Genomic DNA, 23,247 nt, shown 5'->3' with positions numbered 1-23,247 from the left:
AGGAGCATCAGTGTGAAAATATCAGAAAATCACCAACTCCTCTGCAGTTCCTGAGGTCACCGCACTGTGGCACTGTTGCACTTTTCTCTTCCTCTCTTCGTTCATTCACCGAAATCCAATTTTTTCTTAAATTTAATTTTATCTATAGAACTGAAAAAAACACAATCACTGAGGTGAGATCATGTCTCTAATGATGACATCATGTCTCTCATGATGACATCATGTCTCTAATGATGAGATCATGTCTCTAATGATGACATCATGTCTCTCATGATGACATCATGTCTCTAATGATGACATCATGACTCAAATGATGACATCATGTCTCAAATGATGAGATCATGTCTCTAATGATGAGATCATGTCTCTAATGATGACATCATGTCTCTAATGATGACATCATGACTCAAATGATGACATCATGACTCTAATGATGACATCATGTCTCTAATGATGACATCATGTCTCTAATGATGAGATCATGTCTCTAATGATGAGATCATGTCTCTCATGATGACATCATGTCTCTAATGATGACATCATGTCTCTAATGATGACATCATGTCTCTCATGATGACATCATGTCTCTCATGATGAGGAGAGTGATTAAATGAATCATCGCCTCAGACTTTGCAGATTCACGATCGTTGAACCAGAAAAGATCCAGGATTTCATTCCAGTGAATAATAATCCTCGAACATGAATTGTGATCAGAGGAGTTCGTCTTTTCTGTCGTGTCCGTCCTTCAAATAAAATTCTTAAAAATCAAAGGTTTGGGGGAAAAGTCTTTTTATTAAAAGTCGAATACAAAAGGAATATTTTCTGTGGGGTTTCTAGAAAACGTTCATATGTACATCACATGGTACAGATCAGCAGCGCTCTCACTTACACTCAACACACATTCCAACGCTTTCAAAAACACTGGATTCACAACAAACATGAGCAGATGTGGAACAGGTGAAAACATCTGGAGCTTCACGTCAGCTCATTAATAATAAACTGTGTTGAAACGATTCTTTAGGTTTTCGTTCCATTTTCTTTTAACGAACGGGACCAAGAGTTGAGAAAAAAAACTAAAATCTCAGCAGCAAAGATTCTGACTTTAGGATAAAAACATTTATCCAGGATTGATTGACGCACGTCTCCTGTGAGATTAAATTCACTTTACATCTCCGATTGTCGTTCGTCTGCTCGGACTCTCCGACCGTCTCCTGAAAACCCAGGAGTTTCTTATAAAACTACATTCATCGGGCCGAGTTGTGACAACGTACGAAGACGAGAGGTAGGCTGGGAAACGACCTTCAGACACGACGCTGGTCAAAGTCTCAGGACACGACCAAACAAATGCTCTGACGAAAAAAACAAACTGTTTCACTTATTCGTTCTTAAGAAAGTCAAATAAAAAATATCACGTCCTCATCGAGGAAAAGCTCGAAAAAACGTTTTCACACAAACTGAACAAACAGTTTTTTACAGAAGCTGAGAAACAAACAAACTATTGAACGGGCACAGTGTTTAGTGACACCTAGTGGTGAGGTTTCAGATTACATTTAAATCAGTGACCTATGGATCTTTTCTTAAGTCAAGTTCTTCATTCAATTTAAATTTACAAATAACTAAAGTTATTTTATTATTTCAAAGTTGTTTCTTCCTGTGAGTCACTGATGGTTGGATGTTTTGTTGAAACTGATAAAGTTAGTTTAAAAAAATAGTGCAACTCATTTTTTTTCCTTTACGTTACTTTGACATCGTGACGTGAAAAGTGACCTGAGAGACGTGTTTTGTTTTTCTGTCACCAGACGACAAACTGCAGCGTCGCTTCAACACCATTTAAACATAATTCACGATGATTCAAGGTTTTGTTTTGTGCTTCTTTAATAGTTTCATCATGAATAAGAAACATTTGAAACGTGACGTGGACTCTGAGCGTCGACGGGTTCATGACTCAGCTTCTGGATCTGTAAATGTTCAGAGAACGTTTCAGAGCTTCTTCCTCTGAGCCGACGGGAAAACAAACCAAACACCGAAACGTGACGTGACGCAGAACATCCACACGGAGCAAATCCCGACTGCACGTTTCTACAAGGGAGTAAAAAAATAATCTGTCATCTGAAAACAAACTATTAAAGTTTGGAAACGCTGAGAAAGTTAAAACGTGTTTTTTGATTCATCTGGTTTCACTGAGGAATCGACTCTGAATCCTCCTGCAACAGGAAGTAGGAAGAGGAATGAACGGCTCCGAGTTTGTCTGAGGTCGACTTCATCTGTGGAAACAGTTTCTCAAGAAAACATCTGTTTGTCCTTCAGAGACGTTTTGTTTGTGTTGTCGGGTCAAAAATACAGAAATAAAAAGATTAAAACGACCTTAAAGCAGAACCGCGACTTCACGTGGTCGTGTTTCACGAACAGAGGAAAAAGAGAAACAAAACAAACCAAAAAAAGGAAAAATAAATAGTTGTATAACATTTTTCTGTGTAAAGCTGAGACACGAACATCTCTCTATGTGCTTTAAACGTTAAACCACGACTCCACTCAGAATGACCCGGGTCACGTGATGAACGTCCGACAGCGACATCGTTTACCTGCTGCGTTCACGTCACATCGAGATTTACTGAAACAGCCGCTGAGAACAAGCTGCTGGAACATAAACGTCAAAATCGTCATTTTGAGTTTGTTTGAGTTTCAGCCAGAAACAAGGTTCGTGTTAATCATCGTTTTCCTTTGTCTCACATTTTATATTCAGGACAAAATGAAACGTTCTGTCGTCGATTCACTGAGAAAATTATGGATCAAATTATGTTGTCGAAAAACCGAGGGAACTCAGATGTTTCAGATTTTACTCACGTCAGAGTTTCTCCGTTTGCTCGTCACATGATCACTGACTTCCTGCTGAGCCTCCTGTCTGTCAGAGCCAACAGCCAATCAGCACTGAGGGTTTGCTCAGGTGGTGCTTGTTGCAGCCAATCAGATTTCGAGGCCCTCTGTGCCCTGTGTGGGCGTGTCCCCAGGAGGTTTGATTGACACCTTTCTGACTCAGTCAGGTGAGCTCTGCCACACCTGTGGGGGGGGGGCAACACAACTCTACCTGCGACACGTTCAATTCAGAGCGAACGACTCACGTGATTTACTTTTTATTGCAAAAATATTCTTTTGAACATTGTTTATATTCACTCATAAATGATTTATTAACCTTATGCATTTTCTGATTTGACGTGAAGGCAGCACAGTGCCCCCTCCAGTCTGTTAAGTGTGCATGTAGGTGGGTGGGGTTGTGTAGTGCCCCCTAGTGGTGGTGAGGCAGATGGTCGTGACTGTGGCTCCTCTGTATGTAGGTGATCGCGTCCTTGTACGTGAGGCTCAGCTGGGGCCGGTCGTACATGTTGCTCAGAGCCTGGAACTTCGGGCCCCATCGCGACAGCCTGTCGTAAACAAACCCTCCTTCGTCTTCATCTTCCTCTTCCTCTGCGTCGCCCTGACTGGCGTTGACGTTTCCACGGGATGCGGCCGACCCCAGCGAGCTGAGGCTTCCCACCGACGACCCCGAGCCCTCCACGAACCAGACGTGGTAGGCGTCTGGCGGGAGCGCCTCACTGTCATTGTCGGCCTCCCAGATGATCCGAGCCACGTAGCTCTTAAAGTCCACGTGGGAGCGGGACCCCTGGTGGCCGGTGTCAGCGCAACTTCCCGCGTCGCTCGTCTCCACTTCCCTGCCAGCGAGAGCGGTGTAGTTGGCGTAGGCTGCGTCGCCGCTGTAGCTGGCGGCGGCGTGCTGATGATGGTGGTGATGTGGGATGCTGAGGTACGGGGCGCCCGAGCTGCAGGAGGAGCCGGACGGGTGAACCTCCTCCTGGGAGCCGGGGGAGGATTTGATGAGCGGGGCGGTGGTGCAGGACGAAGACTGAGACAGGCTGGAGCACAGGGGACGCTTCAACTCCGTGATGTCATATCCGTTCTAAAGGAAGAGGAGGGAGGAAGGTCACACGCCGGACTCACATCACTTATCTACACTCAGAGCACTTTATTAGGAACAGCTGCACAATCTCATCTTCACTTCAGACGCTGGGTTCAGTTTGAGTTGGAAAAGGGTTAATATGTTTATTACTGAGTGAAAGGATCATTCTGGGAAATCGGATTCTCTAACCCTAACCCGTGAACTAAACATCACACAATCAGTTCAAAGAACAACATCCTCGACAAACACAGGAAACAGCTGCTGAAATGAAACTGGAATAAAAGAACTTAAAGATGGAATATGAAACAATTCATTCAAATAGTAATAAACTTAACTCGTAAAAATAAAAACATATGTTGAATATTTTGTTGACTCGTGTTGTTCAAACGCTGAGAATCCACAGTTTGATTTAAGGCGACAGGACGTTTTAGTTTAACACATTTTAATCGCGTCACAATCAAAGGATCTTTTATTTATCCATTATTTATTATGTGACAAATAAAAATAATCTTCACTTCACATCTCACATAAAAAACAACATGAAGGTCACGATCTATTTTATTTTTATCATCTGTCTGCGAGTCCTTCGTTCAGCTCGAGGTTGTTTGACTGAAATTAAAAATGAAAACTCACAACCACAAATACTCTGATCTACATACTGTGTGTGTGTGTGTGTGTGTGTCTATCTGTGTGTGTACCTGGTCCTGCTCGCCCCCCCCCTCCTCATTGTAGTTGAGGATGTTTTCTCGGATGTCCTCCCAGCTCTCGTGTTCAGCAGGGATGTGGTAAACTCCGCGCTTCCTGAACTTGTTGCGGCTGCCTTTCTGGTTCCACACCGTCACCGCCACCAGCACCGCTACACACACACACACACACACACACACACACACACACACACACACACACACACACACACACACACACACAGGACAGTATAAATATGCATCCTTGCACCACCGGGACACGTTTCGTTTCCTTCCTGTACGTCTGCAGCAGCAGCTCATTAAAGCTGCTCTGTGGAGCCGTTTAGTCTCAATAAATCAGTTCGATGCTCGTTCACATTGTTATGATCACCACAGTGAAACACTAACGAGTCACCAGAAGCTGGAGAATCAGACTTTAACGTCCTTAGTCATTTTCTAAATTAACCACCACGGACACTTTCTGAGGAAGAAGCTGCTTCTTCAACCTGTGATGTTCAGAGGAGAAGAGCTGACGTTCTAAAAATAGAAGCTTTATGTAACTGAAACCTCTCTACGTCAACACTCATCGTTTCCTGATCGACGCTGATGGAAAAGTTATTGATTGTTACAGTTACACAACTGTGTGTGTGTCTGATGGTTCTGACTCACTCATCGTTATTCCTAAGTGACTGAAACCTTAAGAAACTAAGTGATGATCAGAAATGACTCTGACTTTTTGGAAAAACATTTATTAGACGAGCACTTTGACTTTTTGGTGATTTTGTCCCAGTACTAACATGGAGGAGGCAGGGCTTTCGACCTAAACTGCAGCCAGCCACCAGGGGGCGATCCAGGTGATTTGGGTTCATTGGGATCTGTCGCCAATCTTTTTATAAATTCATTGATGTGACGCATGAAGCACGTAGAAGTTCTAAAAAAGCAGTTGAAGAAGTTTTATATGTGAATATAAATAAAATCTGTTAAATTTCAGACCGTATAAAGTTTATTAAAGTTCAGTTTGTTCTCTTTAAATTGAACCAATAAAAACCTCTGGTCTCTCACCAAAGAAGACGAGGAGACACATGCTGATGGCGAGGATGGAGCTGGGACTGAGGGCGGCCAGCCGGTGACCTTTGACCTGCCCCAGCTCGCAGCGCTGACCTCTGAACCCCTCCTGACACCGGCACCGGTAGCTGTCGGCTGACAGTGCCTGGCACGTGCCGCCGTTTCGGCAGGAATAAAGTCCGCATGGTGACGGCTTGCAACGCTGCTGACCCGACTCATCGGTCACGGTCACCTGACCGCCAGGACACCTGGGAGACGACACAGAGGGAGAAATGATTACTGTTACACTAATAGACCAGCAGGGGGTCTGCTGGGACGTGTGTCTGCAGTTTGGGCGTCTTCTACCTGCACTGGTGTTTCCTCCACAGGTCGATGCAGCGCAGCGGGCTGCGGCAGGGCTGGCTGCTGCAGGCGTCGCTGGCGCACCCTGAGGTGACGCCCCGCCTCTCCAGCACCGTCACAAGGTCCCGGCTCTGCCCGTCCAGAGGGAGGACCTGACCGTTCAAACGCACGTCCCGCAGGCAGCCTGCAAGGAGAGAGGGTCTGAGATACTGCGAGACAGACGGAGGACAGATCCACCATCATGGATCTGAGGTTCAAACTGAGAGACGTCAAATAATAATAAGTCAAAACTTTATCCAACACTTGGTCTTAGCTCCTGTTTCTCCATCAAAGCCAACAGCAGTTTGTGGTGATGTCACAATGTCACGTGACATCTTTAAACCAGTTTTCATGGCGGCTGTTCACTCAATAAAAGCGTCCTTTGTTGCAGCCAATCAGATGAATTGTTCAACATCAACAGAATCCAGATCAGATCCACATCTCACCGTGAAAGTCTGCCGCCTTGTCTCCGGCGTTCGGGCCGTTTCCGACCATCACACTGCCGGGGTGGACCACAATCTCCCTGCGGCTCCCCAGCCGCGCCTGGACCTCCCGCGACCCTCCGCCCTGCTCCAGCCGCAGGGTGAACACGTTGTCATGGCGACTGAGGCTGACCAGGACCCACTGCCCGATGTCTACCCGCTGACTGAGGAGCCGCAGGGCGCTGGCGCCGTCGCCGAGGTTGGCGCGAACAGCGAGGTGACCCTCTGTGACCTGAGAGAGACGAAGATTTCATACGAAGGCATTAAACTTTACAGCCGGTTAAAAAAACTGAACTTTTTAGGAGGAGAAATGTGTGGAAGCTTCGACTCACCTCCAGGACGAGGTACTCGCTGGCTTCCCGGGATGTCACGGAGAGCAGGGTGCCCGAGGCGGCTCTGGTCCGGAGGAGCAGCTGGACGTTGGTGCGACGCGAGCTGCCGCCTCCTCTGAGCTGGTAACGCACGATGCTGCCTGAGTCGAAGGAAAACTCAGGGACGACTGGGGGGGGGGACGAATACGTGTTAAAAGCATGTTTGAATAAAGTTTTTTTTAACACTGTGACAAGTTGGACCTCGACACCACGGCTCCACGGTCACTGCTGCACGACTCTGATGATGTGCGTTTCTTTAGGATTCATTTCTGGATCCTGAGAGGAAGTGGAGACGCGTCGTCCATCTTTGTTCTCAGTCGATGCTCTCGGGTTAAATTTAACAAAGACGAGTCTCTGTGATTGGTTCATATTCTCTGTGTGGGATCATCTGGTAAAAGAAATAAAGTCGGATCCCAAAACATGCAAACACACACACACACACACACACACACACACACACACACACACACACACACACACACACACACACACACACACACACACACACACACACACACACACAGCCTCTCACCTTTGTCACACTTGTGTCCGGTGTACCCCGGGTGGCACTCGCAGCTGAAGGAGCCCCAGTCGGCGAGGCAGGAGGCGTGAACGCCACACGACGGATTATCTGCCGTCACACACACCCCGTCTGTCAGCCTGCACCCGGGGGCGCTGTCCACACTCTCACCTGGAGACGCCAGGTCGTACACCTGAGGGACGGAGGGACGGAGGGACGGAGGGTTCTGATTATCTTGTTGTTCTTTAAATCATTTTCCTTTTTTTGATTTTATCCTCATCACAGCCACTTCCTCCGCAGGTTTTCCAAACGCCTGCTGCGATTCCGGCTGCGTTTCTCTTATTCTGCAGTTTCCCTCCGTTTGAGGATGAGATACAGACTGAATTTGACATGCACTACATTTCTAAACAAGCCCATTGTTTCCAGCTGGCAGCCGTGCAGCAGCTGCATTTTGTGGTGTGTCAAACCACCTTAACGCGTGAACCCCAAAATGTGTTCTGAATTTCTGAAGGAATCTGGAGGCCGGCTCTGATTACAGAGAGAAGAGAAGCGGGTTACGGTGGATTACGTTTCTCTTTCTTTTAACCATTTGGAAGCTAATGAAACGGAAGGTGACGGTGGTGCCAGAGGGTCGTTCACGCTGTGATTCATCCTCTGGGGATCAGCACAGATGGATGTTGTCAGGTAGAAAGATGAGTCAACTTTAAAATTGTCATCTTCAGTTTTTTTTTTTTGCCTTGATCTCAGCACATTTTAGTATTTTAAGCGAGGATGAAATCGTTTAAACTTTGCTGACGACAAATAGCAGCAAGAGAATTGAAAGTGTGATCGTCCCTTGGAATCTTTTCAAGCTTTAAAAATCACTTCTGTTGTTGTTTGACACTGAACTTCAGCAAACACAGGCTGGTTCAGAGAGTTTGAAAAGGAACCAGCTGCTGTGTTGTAGAGCAGCACATGAAGGTTTCAGACCAGAGCCGTTGGTTCTTTGTTTCCTCCGACGAGGAGTTTTTATCTGTGTTTGTTATTTCGCAGGAATACGTTAAAACCAAATGACAGATTAACATGAAACCTGGTGGAAGAAGAATTAATAAAACAGGATGAAGAAAATAAGCTCAACATAATGATTCAAATGAAAATCTGGATCTAGTGAATTTAGATGTGGTTTCATAAAGAGTGAGAGTCGAGCTACGTACACTTTATATTAACACTGTGAGACACACACACACACACACACACACACACACACACACACACACACACACACACACACACACACACACACACACACACACACACACACACACACACACTGTGATGTTACCTGACTGTCCACCACCAGGTTGCGGATGCAGCCGGTGAAACTGTGGTAACGTCTGTGAGGAGATGTCTCCTTCCCCCCAACTGAAGAGGCTGGAACACATTCAGATAGCTGGAGAACACAGGTGGGGGTGCATACGGAGGAGGAGGGTGGGGGAGGAAGAAGAAGGAGGAGGAGGAGGAGGAGGAGGAGGAGGAAGGAGGAGGAGGAGGAGTCAGCAGAGTTGAGGAGGATGGAAATCAGAGCAGCAGGTCAAATAAAGCAGAAGAGGAACAACACACTTCAAAATATATGTATATATATATATATATATATATATTAATTTTTTTATTTTTAAACGTGTCTGTTTAACGTGCACAGTGAACGTGCACAGTGAACGTGCACAGTGACACGCTGGTCTCTGGTGTCTCCAGGTTTGAACTCACCTCTGGTTCCCGGGTGTTTCTCCTGCAGCTCTGCAGCCTGACTCGTCCACCTCCTGAGTGCCCCCACACCCTCCACCTCGTTCACTGCAGCCCCCCCACACTGGTCCAGAATCAGCTGGACGGCCTGAACACACACACACACACACACACACACACACACACACACACACAGCTGTTAGAAACCCTCAGTATCGTCTCACAGAATGAGGAGGACCTCAGATATTCATCTCATCAGAAGTCTCCTGGTTCTTCACATTAAGTTATTTTCTGTCTTTACACTTTGTTTTGCTCATAAATAAAACACTAATGGAATTGTGAAAACATTTGATCTTTAACGACATCATGAAAAGTTTCAAAATGATAATTTAACTGTGAAAAACAAACATATAAAACATATCTTTAATCAAACAGAAGACAAAGTTAGTGAATCATCCGTCCAACCCCCGTCCTTCCTACCTTCCCATCGCTGATGACGTCGAGGCGATGCCAGCGGCGGTCGGTGGCGGTGGATTTGGGAGGCAGCTGCAGTGTCAGCGTTCCGGACCCGTGGTTGATACTCAGAGCTGGAACCCCGTTCCTCAGCTCTGCAGCGAAACATCAGACTCTGAGTTTTCTCTCTTCACATTGAAACAATACGAGACTCTTCATATAACAATAAAAATTGAAGTTCATCTTTTTTCAATGAGGAAATACAAAGACAAGATATAAAGAAACACGAGGTAAAACTGGAACATCGCTCAGTTCATTCCTCCTCGAATCCAGTCAAGCTGCTGCAGATCAAACGTCTGAATCAAAGTGATTTTCATCAAGATCAGTGAAGAAATGAAGAAATGTTAAAGAAAGAGATTCGTGGACCAGATTCAAATGGAATGAGTTCTTTCCTGAATCAACACGTCCTTCCACCTGCTGGCTGATTGTAATGCTGCAGACAGACAGACAGACAGACGGACACACAGACAGACAGACACACAGACGGACAGACAGACAGACAGACAGACAGACAGACAGACAGACAGACAGACAGACAGACAGACAGACAGATGGACAGAGAGACGGACAGACGGACGGACGGACAGACAGACGGACAGACAGACAGACAGACAGACAGACGGACAGACAGACGGACGGGGACAGACAGACGAACAGACAGACAGACAGACAGACACACAGACAGACAGACAGACGAACGGACAGACAGGACAGACAGACAGACGGACGGACAGACAGACAGACAGACAGACAGACAGACACAGACAGACAGACAGACGGACAGACAGACAGACAGACAGACGGACAGACAGAAACTAACAGATGGAATCAAAACCTCCTTGGCCGAGATAACAAAAGACAAAAGATACGATTTTGAAAGCTTTGAAAAGAAAACGGAGTAAAGTGAAAACGTGTTTGTCTGTTTATTCAAAAAACCAGTGAACAGATTTCAACAGTTAAAGGATGACACATGGGAGACATCACAGTTTGGTGAGGATCTCTGTGAGATATTTAACATTTCACTGACATATTCTCCAACTGATGAGAGTGAAGTTTGGTGCAGTTTGACAGAATTCAAGTGACTGACCTCGGCGAAGGCTTGAGCTCTACTCTTCATGTTTCTGAAGAGTTCATGCGTGTGTGGTACTTGGGTGGAGCGGATGTCACGTGACCAAACCTCCGACCTCAGCTCCCTGTATCGCTGTGTAAGCTTCAATATCATCCACTCCATAATCAGATGTGTGTTTGACCTGATTAACCTCAGAGCCATGCTATCGAACACGTGACGCTACAGAGTGATCAATGCTGAACCCGCAGCGCAGCAGCTCGGGCTCAATCGTTACGTTACGTTAATGCCATCAAATTATGCATGAAGTGTTTGAAAGGAGATCTGCAGGCTAATCCGTTAAGGCCACAACTGGACCCCCGGGAGCTGACATTAAACTTCACGAAGCCGTTTGTCTCCTGAGAAACTGCAACAGATGGATTCTGTCTTTGTTGAAGAGGACGAGCGGCGGCGTGCTCCAACCGCCACTGTGAGATTAGCCTGTTTGTTGCAGCTTAGTAAAAAAATGAGTCTTTAAGCTAAAGGACGTCGAGTTTCAAACACTTTCCGTCTCTGACGAAGCAGCTGCAGAGTTCACATGTTTCTGACTGAGGAATAAACTCTAGTATTATTTTACAGTTTTATAGTTTTTCTTCTGCTCACAACACAAAGTAAACATCACAAAGATTTTTTTATAGAAACTAAAAAGCTTCATGTCGACTTCACCTGATCTTTACAAAGTCTTTTCACAAAGAACAAAGAATATGCTCAAGCACCTTGCTCACTGGCACTTCAGCAGGAAACTCACCGATGGCGATGAAGTCCTCCTGCTCCTCAGAGTTGGCGGGGCCCACCGGCCCGTTGTAGAGGAGCAGCCCATTGGCCGACTCGGCCAGGAACTCCAGGGAGATGTGGCTCTGGAAGCAGGGCATGATGGGGGGGAACCAGGCGTAGCCCTGGCCACCGAAGCTGTGCTTGGTTTGCTGGCACTCGGGGCCGTCGTACATGGGAGGACACTGACATCTGAGAAACACAATTCAATCCTTAACAACATGAACACTGAGGATCCTGTTGATAGAAGCTGTTCAAACCTCTGAGAGGAGAAACTTTCACAATCAACATCTAATAGTAGTTTGTTAAGTTACCAGATATACGAGGTATGAGCAGTAGTTTAATCTGATGGGTTGAGAAACATCTTGTTTTCAATTAAAACAGTAAAATAAATACTGTTCATCTTGATCTTCCTTTATAACTCACTGTTCCACTTGTAAAACTCTCCAGACATGAAACATTCATTAAATTGAGACGAACACAAAGCAGAATTAAACTAGTTAAATGTAGTGTAACTGTCCAGGAGATGAATCAAACTGATCCTGAAGTCGGCTGCGTATCGCTCATGGACAGAAGACAGAACCTGGACCCACCTGTGTCCCACGGGTCCGTCCTGGCAGGTGCCCCCGTTGAAGCAGGGGCTGGTGGGGTAAGAGGAGCAGGGCAGCTGGACGGCCTCTCGGCCCCGGCAGCCGCACTGAGCCGTGGTCGAGGCCGCCAGCGACACCAGGGTCGTGTTCCCGGAGCTGAGAGCCACCGGGGTCTGGCCGAAGGAAACCTCGCTGCTGCAGCCCGACTGACAGGCGGCGTGGGGACAGTCGTCAACGCCCACCTGAGAGATGGACACGCCCAACGTGGCCTCCAGCTGGGAGAGTTATGATTGACAGAGGAACAATTAACAAGATCATAGTTTCTTCATAAAACACAAAGTGAATAACTACTTATAATAACTATAACAAAGTGTTAGCATGAAGCTAACTAAAACTAATGCTGAGGAAAGTAGGCTAATACTGTAGCATAAATTAGCATGAAGAGATCAAACAAAAATTTGCCAACCCAACTTTATTGAGTAAATATAACTGAAAACAAAGCTAGCATCGAACCATAAGCTAAAAGCAGCTGATTAGACGGATCAAAATTATCTCACAAAAAATCTCCAAATTCCAGTTTAAAGAAAGTTTGGAAAAATGTGTAAATAAAAAGATCTTTGCCAAACATTAGCCTTGCGTTAGCCTAGCGTTAGCCACGCTAATATCTGTCAGCTGTATTCTTTCCACTTGTACAGTTATCTGATACATGAAAGAGTTTTAATGACTTAAAATCCCAAACACAAGATAATGGAAATAAAGCTACTGCAGAAAGCTTCTGTTTCTGATTTATTTCCGTATTAAAATGCTAATAACTGTAGTATTTTTATGACCTAAGCATGGTCCAGTTAGTATGTAATTAATGACGTTATGTTTTCACCCCTGTCTGTTTGTCTGGATCTAGAATATTTTAATCACTTCCGTTATCATTGACACTTTTCAGATTTCCCAGAGAATAACTCATGGATCTAGATGAAAACAATCAGACATATTTAGAGAACTGATATTTATGAGTGTGTGTAATTTGGTGCAAATCCAATTAAAAATCCAGGTGAGATAATGAAGAGCAGGTTCTATTATCTGGTCAAAGTAACGTTTTGAGTGACAGTTGGGCCGTGACTCTACTGAGTGACATTCCACTTTCAACATTTATTCTTCAATTGGCTCATCTGCCTCCTTTTAAAATATGTGTGCACGTGTGTGTGCACGTGTGTGTTTAACATGTGTGTTTACATGGTTCACTAACGTTCATCACCTTCCTGCCTCTGAAGTCACTGAGCTCAGGTCAGCAGCTGCTCTCAGGCTTTTTAATGGATCTGAAATATTAATATGCACATATAGAAGTGTACATGGTCCTGTGAGTGTGTGTCTGTGTGCGTGTGAGTGTGTGTGTGTGCGGCCACTTGCTGGAGTCACAAGTCCGTATATGTGTAACCTCTGCACTTAACCTCCTGTGGCATGTGTGTCCATGTGTGTGTCCGTGTGTGTCCATGTGTGTTCATGTGTGTGTCCGTGTGTGTTCATGTGTGTCCATGTGTCTGTCCGTGTGTGTCCATGTGTGTTCATGTGTGTGTCCGTGTGTGTCCATGTGTGTGTTCATGTGTGTCCGTGTGTGTCCGTGTGTGTTTATGTGTGTGTCCGTGTGTGTCCGTGTGTGTTCATGTGTCTGTCCGTGGTGTCCGTGTGTGTTCATGTGTGTGTCCGTGTGTGTCCATGTGTGTTCATGTGTGTGTCCGTGTGTGTCCGTGTGTGTTCATGTGTGTCCGTGTGTGTTCATGTGTGTGTCGTGTGTGTTCATGTGTGTTGGGATGTGTGTCTTGTGTGTGTTTCATGTGTGTCCGTGTGTGTGTATGTGTGTGTCCGTGTGTGTCCATGTGTGTGTTCATGTGTGTGTCCGTGTGTGTCTGTGTGTGTGAGACCGAGCGTTAAAGGGTTTACTCTGTGTTAAGTGTCTCTAAGTGCTGAGCTGCTCATACAAACGTGTGAATGTGATGTTTAATTGATTTGTAATTAATGCAACATAAGCTTCGACTTCAGCTCAGTTCAAACGCACACTTTCATTTGACAGAGTTTGTTATTTGTTTGCATATTAATTTATCTTTTATCAGATTGACGACAGAATATTTGGGCCACTGGAGATGAATGAAAGTGACTGGGATCTGTGGGACTGAAGTTTTCACTTTATAATCCCTCAGAGCAAGTGCACCATTTAAATCTCAGATCATATCCTCGTTTTTGGGGTTTTAATCTCAGAGTTTTCTCTCTGATAATCATTCTTTGTTTTAACCCATAATAACTTTAATATGCTGTCATTACTTTTGTACTTCAAGTGAATATTGAAGCTGTTTGGAGACAGAAGTTCATCTCACCCGTTTTCTTCCGTCTCAGAGTAAATGTCAGTGGATATTAGTCACTTTCAGGTTCTGAGTTTCTGGCATTTAAACCTCTTTATTAAACTATTTAACCTTTTTGATTTTCGGTTTAAATAACTTGGATTAAATGATCAAATTCAAATTCAGTGGGAGTGTTGAAGTTTTTCCACCTTTAAAGAGCAAGAGAAGTTTTATGTTAAATTAAAAACAGAAAATGAACAAAAGAAAAAAAGAAGTTGCTGCTGGTTTCAGTGAATACGTCTTAAAGTCTTAAAGTCTTAAAGTCTTGAGGAGCTCATTCTACGCAGTTTATTGTATTTCAATGTTTTAATTTGATTCGTGCATTTATTAAAACGGTGAAGCTGCCGAAAGCAAACAGCTGAATAACGGTTGCAACATAAGAAATTAACTTGAATTCTTCAAGAACTTTGCACTTCATGTTGGAAAAACAAGATCCCTGAACTTTGTCCAGAACATTTTCAGGCTACGACTCCTCACCTTGAATTTGTTCGCCGCCACGTAGCCGTGCAGTTTCTCCGCCTTGTAGTACGGCGAGCCATGAGCAGCAAACCAGACGTCCAGCTCCTTCTCCCCCCGTCTCCCCCCGTCGCCAACTGAGAAGATCTGGACCTTTTCCGGCAAAGTCTGCAGGAGTTCAGCCAACGCTCGGCCCAGAAGGGAGAAACGACTCTCCTCACCTCCACTGCTGCTGAAAAACTGCTCCACGGTCAGGTCTGGGGGAGGAAGAGGAGGGTGGACAGAGTCATGACTGACCTCATACACCTTCAGGGAGGAAGAATTAGATTCATCGACAACACGAGGAATGAAACGCTGAAAAAATACAGAGACAGGAAGGAAGAGATGAAAGAAGAGAACTGGAAAAGACCTGACACACCTGAAACCAGGACCCCACGGAATTCTGGGATATATACAACATTGTGCCCTCGTCAATTACAGTTACCATGGGAACCGGAGGGGAATGTGTAAATCTTGTTTGGCGTCAGCATTTTAAAAGAGACGGTTACATCATCGGGATGAAAAAACAGTGTGACATCATCATCAGCATCACCCATGGACTCACTGGACAGGCGTATGGAGGCGGCGTTCTGCAGGGCGTCCTGCTGCAGCTCGACTACGTCCACCCGAGCCGTGGAGGTCACGTCGGGCCAGGTGTGATCGGACACGCGCACCTGCAGGCGGTACGACCCCGGAGGCGTCCCCTCCCTGACACTGAGCTGCCCCGAGCTGTGGTTCAGACTGAACAACCTGAGAGCCGGGCGTAGAGAACAGACAGTTACAAACTACAACAGCATTTGAATAAATATTTACATGTGTATTCGATTGTCTGGACATGAAGTCGGTTTATAAGCAGCTCTTCTTTGTGCCGGTGGACGCTGCAGTAACTGAACCAGCTTCTCTCAGGATGTTGAGGTGGAACTGGAGCCACGTTAAGGGAACAAGGCCAAAGGGTTTGTGGGTAGAAGTCCGGCCTGGTGCCAATGTTCATGTCGTTTTTCATGCGAGATTAAATCTTTCTCAGATGGGATTCCTCAGATCAAACTGGGACCAGATGGACGTCTGTGGTTGAACATGAACACGGTGCGGGGGGTGTCTTGATCCAGGAAACCTTGGCGCTCCCAGGTCACATGGCCCCGGTCCCAACCCGCTGCTGAGTCTGTGGCATCAGGCTCATGTAACCGTTTAACCTCCGGACGCCGACCTTCAGCTCTCAGACCAGACGAATTAATTGATCGTGACTGAATCGAGGCCAAAATGCGACCGAGATAGAGCACCCCCGCTGCAGGGGAGACTGCTTCGACCTTCTCCTGGATTCACGTCACGCTTGTAAGATCTCAGACCCTGCGACGCAGCACTTCACTGACAGGAAATGATTTACAGTGCGGATCAATGACACAGGAGCTTCTTCTCTTATGTTGTTTGTTGTCTTGACTTCCTGTGAGGTCACATGTTGTCGACGGCCCGCTGGGACTCATTCACCCAAACACTTTGTTTTCTTTCTCTCCATCGAGTTTCTCTCCAATCGTCTCTTGTAAATAAAGTGCAACCTACACCTGATGCACACTGTGAACAAATTGCTACCTGTCGGCTGGCGCGCTGACGGCTGGCGGTTCAGGAGTATCTATGGTAATTCTCTCTCTCTCTAGCGGTTTCTTTGTTCTCGGCCGTTTCTTGTCGTCTCTCGTCGTCTCTCGTCGTGTCTCCTCGTAGGTGTCTCGTTAGAAGAGGAGGTGGCAGGGAGCGCAATCAGGTTCTCCTTTCAACGTGTCCGCATGGAGCCTCGCCTCATCAAACAAAACGAGCGCGCCCTCGCCGCGCTTCACTGGGAATTTTCAATACCGCTGGTTATGAAGTATTAATAGCACTGTTCCTGACAAGTCAGATCCCCTCTTCCATCCCTCTCTCCTCCCCGTCCTCTGCACTTTCATTCTCTTTCACTCTTTCTTTGTCTCTCCCTTCAAACTGCCTGTTCCTCTGTCCCTGTTCTCCTCTTCGTCGCTCCGCACCTTTGTACTGTCTCTCCCTCTCTATTTTAAATCTGTCACTTCCTGCGCTGCTCTTTTATTGTCTTCATGTGTCTCTGGCTGCGGGGGCACTTCTTCTGTTTGCTCCAACAATAAGACAAATTGACATCAGACCGACTCACAGTTTGTCTGATGGGAGTGTTTTCATTTGTCCAGGTTCTGAGATATGAAGAGATTTCTATTTACATCCAAATACAGTGAAGTTAGATGGATTTTGGGTTTTTGCTGCTCTCGACTCCCAATTAAAACATAGGGAATTTACTAAATATGCTGAGTTCCATATTTCGTTCATTGCAAAACGCTGCCATGCAAAAAGTGTGTGTGCAAGTTTAAGCCCTTTAATTAGAAACTATTATTATTACAAACTATTATTATTAAAAACTTTTATTATAACAGTTGTGGAACATGTCTGGACTTCAGTGCCGGTCTGAAAACAGCTTTACTCTTCCAGACACAGTTGGAACTAGAAGTCGTGCACAGAGAGTGAATATTCCGTCATGTTAAATATATTGAATATTTTCCTCTTTAGTTCATGTTCCACAAAATATAATATAAGTCTGTTCATTAGCTTTAGAATCATCCTGCAGACAGACGGATGAAAACATGACCTCAGACGTGTGACGTAATCTTGACATGAGTCATAATCACACTATTCTCTGTAACTTGTAAACAGGAATATGAATGTAATATTCCATCAGCAACACATGTATTATTACATATTATGTAGTTATATATAACATTAGTTTCTCCCTTTTCCTTTCTGCTGTTCCCTTGTGCTCGTTCGAACTCGTCTGCCTCTTGACCTTCACGCCCTCCCACCACTCTTCTGTCTCTACTTTCACTTCCATCGCTCTGCTCTTTATTCACGGCACCTTTCAGCCTCTTATGTCAAAGCACCTGGTGGGTTTGCCCTCGAAGCGGTACACCTTCTCACTCCAGTCATCAAGGTCGGGGGACTGAACCTGTCCGAGCGCCGTCGTCGGGAGGATACCTGTCAGGAGGCAGGAAATAAAAAGATTGAAAAAAGGAATTACTTCAGAGTGAAGCTGATCCCGAAGGTACGACCCAAAATATTCATATTAGTGAAGGAGGGAGTGTGGAGGCTTCTTTCAGGAGATAAGGTGGCGGGCGACGCCTCATTGGCACACACGGTCATGGTTTGACAGCACAGCAGGGAGATATGCACACATTAGAATTGCACGCGCAGTGCCCCCCCCCCCTCCATTTCCCAAAAAAGCCGAACACACGGCTGTAATCTCCTTAGCCGTGAAATCAGTTACCTTTTAAAATGGCTCCTGTTTACGAGCTCGTCAAACCTGGGAGTTAATTGTTTGCTCCGTGGCGTGTTGCTGAGCTACGGGATGGTTCATATTAGCGGGTTAATGTACTTTCATGTCGAAAGGCCCCAGAGAGGAAATCCACTAAAAATACATCACAGGAAAACCTTAGTTTTTCCAGCAAATTACAGCGACTGACAGATGGTATGAAATGCTAAATAAGTGATGTGGGCTGGAGCGGGAGGCTGCGAGCAGTCGACTGTGACAGGAACTTAACAACACCAGCACTCAGGAGGTGGTGGGGGGGGCACCAGGGGACCCGGAGGTTAGAGAGGAGTGGCTGTGATCACAGAGTCGCTGGTTTGAAACCCTCAGACCTGACGAGTTCTCTACAGCTACAATCAGGGTTGAAGGTGTTGTCCTGTTCTATAGTGTTAATTATTAGACTATTACAGTATTTTATAGTAAACTATATATCAAGTAATATATAAAAGAACAATGCATTGTATACAGAGTCAGTTATTGGATCCCTGACACCACACTTCAATTAGCCCAACACAACACAACACAACACAACACAACACAACATACCCTCAAAACTGTACACGATGAAGTGGGTGTGTCCTGGCGAGTGGGGATGGTCATTTCTGTCTCCAATCACAACCGTCAGTGTGCTGGTGGAGCTCATTGGAGGAGAGCCGCTGTCAATCATGAGAATCGGGAGGCGGTACTCTTTTTGCCGCTCACGGTCAAACGTTCGCAGGGCTGTGATGGCGGCACTGCCGTTCCGAAAATCTGTCAAATTGAAGTTGGTGGCATCTGAGGTGAGCATGAGGAGTCGTATGGAGAACGGTCCGCCATTGGTGGAGGTGTCTCGATCGGTGGCGTGGAGGAGGAGGGAGGTTTTGTTCATCCGTACGGCCTGAGGTGCCGCCGTGTTCTCCCAGACAACGGGCTCGTAGGGGACCTCGAGCTCCGGCCCATTGTCGTTAACATCAAGTACCGTCACCATCACTATGGCGGTTCCGGTCAGGGGCGGAGTCCCAGCATCTGTAGCGAGGACCATGATCCTGTGCTGTGAGATTTTCTCCCTGTCCAGCGAATCAGCCACTACCACCCAACCAGACTGGTCCACCAGGAACTGACCGTAAGGGTCAGACTCTCTGGAGATACTGTAAGAGAAACGTCCATTTTGGCTTGAGTCGAGATCCGAAGCTGTCACCTGAGTAACAATGGTCCCCACGGGAACGTCTTCGGACATGGCCGGCGACTCATAGAATTGTGGGAGGAAGACAGGGGCGTGGTCATTGGAGTCTTCCACCTGAACGAGACAGTAGGCCAGACTGAAGAAATCCGCATCCTCAGCCTTCAGGGTCAGATTGAAAGTTCTCTCGTGGGGCTTTTCAAAGTCCACCGTCTTCTTCAGCTTTATCACCCCACGTCTGTTAAGTTTGTCAGTTTCCACGAAGAACTTCCTGTCCTCGTCACCTGCAACGATGCTGAAGGTTACCACAGCGTTCTCGCCCTCATCTCCATCTGTGGCAGAAACCACGAAAACCTCGCTGTTCACCTCCAGGTCTTCTGTCACCTGGAAGACACACATGACGTAGATGGTTATTATCTACTGATGATGTCGACAGGGGAGAGGCTTTAGACAGATTGACTCACCTGAGTGGTGTAGATCCTCTGAGTGAAGACGGGCGGGTGATCGTTGACATCTGAAACCATGATGGTGGCTGTCCCCGTCCCCACTAGTCCCCCTCCATCCCTGGCCTCCACCACCACCAGGTACCGGTCCTCCGCCTCCCGGTTCAGGGAACGTAGAACGGTGTAGATGGTCCCCGTGGTGCCATTGATGGAGAACAGGTTGAGGTTGATCTCATTGCGGACGTTCTTGATGATGCTGTAGGTCAGCACGGCGTTCTTGCCCTCATTGGAGTCGTCCAGGTCCATGGCACGCATCTCCATGACAGAGGTGTCTGCGGGGGAGTTTTCAGGCACTTGGCCAACAAAACAACCATCTACTTCCAGTGCTGGACACGGGAAGAAGGGAGCATTGTCGTTGACATCTTGGACTTCTAACAGCACATCGGCAAATCCTGTGAGTCCCGCCCCTCCCTCATCTGTGGCGAGGACCAGGAATCTCCAGGCTGGACGCTCCTCACGGTCCAGTCGCCGTTGGGCGTATATTCTTCCAGTGCGTTCATCGATGGTGAATTCACCGCCGGCGCCCTGGCCGTGGAGAGAGTAGCGAACGGCAGTTTGGTCGGCCTCTTGGTCTGGATCTGTGGCTGACACCTGCAGAAGGAGAAAACGATTTTATCAAGGGATCTGGTAGAGGTCAGAAAACGCTTCCCAGTCAAACCTTGGAAACAGAAACAGCATTTAGTTTGTTTCTGTAGTTTCTGCAACACAAGACAAATAACAAGGAATTTAAGATAGTTTAGATTTATGACTAGGTTTAGAATAAAGTTTAAAACTTTGCTCCAGGTCCGAGGTGGGAGCCCCGATCACTCGAGGATTCTTAGATCTGGATGAACGGTGGGTTGCTCTGGCATCCGGCAAAAATCTTTTTTGAATATCCAGGATCCTCGGACTGTGGTCACGACCACTCTTGTCTTTAGATGTGTTCAGGTCATTTGAAGCATGTTTCAAACTTTAATAAAAATCACTATTATTTACCTTTAAAAGCAGCTTTAAAACACAAATATCGTCTTCTTCTAAAAGCAGATCATTATAACTCTGACGATGCAGCTTGTATAATTTGGGCTTATTATTTTTTGTATTCCTTTAAAAAATGTTTTCCAGGTCTTTTGTTTCTACCCACGTGAAGAACTGGTTGATTCTCTGGGACACGAAGTGACGTTGTAAACAAAATAAAGAAAACACAAAACATTACCAGGAAATGATTTGGGTCATAAAAAAGGTTTTATTATATAAAAAGTGTTTTCAGAAGCAGGTTGGTCTCAGACTTTTGACTCCAGTTCAGTTAAAGAAACCAGGGTTTTTCCACCAACGTGTTTCTTATCGAAACAGTTGAATTGCTTTTTCATAATGTACAAATGTCAAGCCCAGCAAATAGGACATGAGGCAGGGGGCTGATTGCAGCCGCTGCCCCCCCGCAGACACAGGAATGAACACTTGTCTGTAGCTTCGTCCTGTTTAATGAACCTGCCTCTGTCTGAGCCAGGGACACGAGCAGCGACTCCTCACATCTGTCATCACCACACAATGCAATTAAAAGTTAATGGACGCCAACAAAAGCATGAAAAAGTTCACTTTTACCCTTTGGTCTCCTTTTCTCACCAGAGGGTTTGTTTACAGAACCCTTTGAAGTCCCCCCCCCGCCGCCTGCTTCCCCTCCTGCCTCTTTGTATTTCCTGACAACGTGATGCAGGTCGACAATATTCAAGCTGAGCAGCCGCAGCGCCACAGAGGAGGCTGCAGGTGAAGTCAGAAAATATTCATTTCAAATTGGATTTTCCCCTCCGTTCCCTATCTGCTGAATTGTATGAATACACAGGGCTGCGAGCGGCGTGCGTTCGGGGAGGGGCCGGCCGCCCGGCGCCACAGAAACCATTGAGAGCATTAGAGAGGAAGCGAGTGCACATCAAATCAATTCCAGCAGGCGGAGGGAAGCAGGCCTGGGCTGAGGACTCGGTGACACATGCCTCTCTGACGGGGATCACCTCCCTGCCCTCGTCCACGCGCTCCCACCTTTCTGATCTGATTTGGTTTGGAGGCACATGCATATTACTGTGAATCACCACAGATAGGTGTGACGAAAGGCAGATGAAAGAGGTCCACTCGGACTTTTCTGAGGCAACTTTTCAGATCCTTCCTCTGCGCCTCCGTCAGGTGGTGTAGTGTTAAAGCACATGTGCGACGTGTTAGCATGTGGACACTGGATCTCTGCTGAGCTTCAGGCTAATGCTCCGGAGTTTGGAGCGAAACCAACATCTGCATTGAACCTGATACACTTTCACATCTGGTTCATTTAAACCTTGAACTGATCCCAACACTGTGACGGTGCCCCTGCCTCATGGTTGTTATCAACGTTCATCTGGAGTGGAAGATGGGATCGGTGCTTATGGTTCAATAATTTAGATCAACAGCTGCAACACGACACTTCACCACTAGATGTCACTAAAGTCTACAAACTGAACCTTTAAACTTAATTTACAGGATTTAAACCATGAACCTTTGACGTCGTTTCCATGCAAACGAGCGAACTGACCTCCAGGATGAAAACTGGCAGCTGGGTGAGCTCCTCAGTCACAACGGCCTGGTACTCGGTCTGGCTGAAGACGGGCGCCTCGTCGTTGTGGTTGACCACCTGCACCACCACCAGCGTCTCGTTCTCCCACTTCCCGTCGGAGGCCACCAGCCGCAGCTCGTAGCGCTGCTCCATCTCGTAGTCCAGCGGCTGAGCCACGTAGATGGTGCCCACCTCGGGCTCCACGTCGAAGGTGCCCATGGCGTTTCCTGCGGTGATCTGGTAACGCAGCTTGGCGTTGGCACCTAGAAGGAAGAAGAGGAGGAGGAGGAGGAGGATCGGTCAGTTTGAGCTGGACACCCTGAGCTGAAGCCAGAGGAGCAGGAGCGACTTGTTTCTGTCTCATGGAAACAAAGTCATGATGCTGCTAAACTTCTTAAAGTTAACGCACAGGATGATATGAAGATATGTGGTGCTACACAAATTCAAATAAATCAGTTGATTGCACACTGGAGACACACACACACACACACACACACACACACACACACACACACACACACACACACACACACACACACACACACACACACTGATGACCTCACAGCAGCAGAGTCCCTCTCATTCTACTTCCAGGTCAGTCTTCCTTTACTCTCACATTTTATCTTTCATTCCCTCGCCTCCTAATGC

The 23,247-nt window shown here is 46.5% G+C and overlaps 1 protein-coding gene across 1 annotated transcript in view; it reads right to left on the bottom strand.

The window, feature by feature from the left end:
• Positions 1-772: 772 nt before the first annotated feature.
• si:dkey-22o22.2 (neural-cadherin) overlaps positions 773-23,247 on the bottom strand; it is a 102,300-nt gene continuing 79,825 nt past the window's right edge. The window contains exons 17-34 of the mRNA XM_047340865.1: positions 22,579-22,862; positions 20,010-20,639; positions 18,933-19,929; positions 17,962-18,055; positions 15,603-15,787; positions 15,020-15,255; positions 12,156-12,427; positions 11,540-11,754; positions 9,654-9,781; positions 9,151-9,321; positions 8,776-8,883; positions 7,467-7,647; positions 6,896-7,062; positions 6,528-6,795; positions 6,046-6,226; positions 5,698-5,948; positions 4,651-4,808; positions 773-3,952 (exon numbers count right to left, since the gene is read on the bottom strand). Coding sequence (XP_047196821.1) covers positions 3,284-3,952; positions 4,651-4,808; positions 5,698-5,948; positions 6,046-6,226; positions 6,528-6,795; positions 6,896-7,062; positions 7,467-7,647; positions 8,776-8,883; positions 9,151-9,321; positions 9,654-9,781; positions 11,540-11,754; positions 12,156-12,427; positions 15,020-15,255; positions 15,603-15,787; positions 17,962-18,055; positions 18,933-19,929; positions 20,010-20,639; positions 22,579-22,862 — 5,195 coding nt within the window. The 3' untranslated portion in view covers positions 773-3,283. The remainder of the gene's footprint in view (positions 3,953-4,650; positions 4,809-5,697; positions 5,949-6,045; positions 6,227-6,527; positions 6,796-6,895; positions 7,063-7,466; positions 7,648-8,775; positions 8,884-9,150; positions 9,322-9,653; positions 9,782-11,539; positions 11,755-12,155; positions 12,428-15,019; positions 15,256-15,602; positions 15,788-17,961; positions 18,056-18,932; positions 19,930-20,009; positions 20,640-22,578; positions 22,863-23,247) is intronic.

The sequence above is a fragment of the Hippoglossus stenolepis genome, chromosome 8 (genome assembly GCF_022539355.2).
Source record: "Hippoglossus stenolepis isolate QCI-W04-F060 chromosome 8, HSTE1.2, whole genome shotgun sequence".
NCBI lineage: Eukaryota > Metazoa > Chordata > Actinopteri > Pleuronectiformes > Pleuronectidae > Hippoglossus > Hippoglossus stenolepis.
This window is presented reverse-complemented; position numbering and strand designations above follow the sequence as displayed.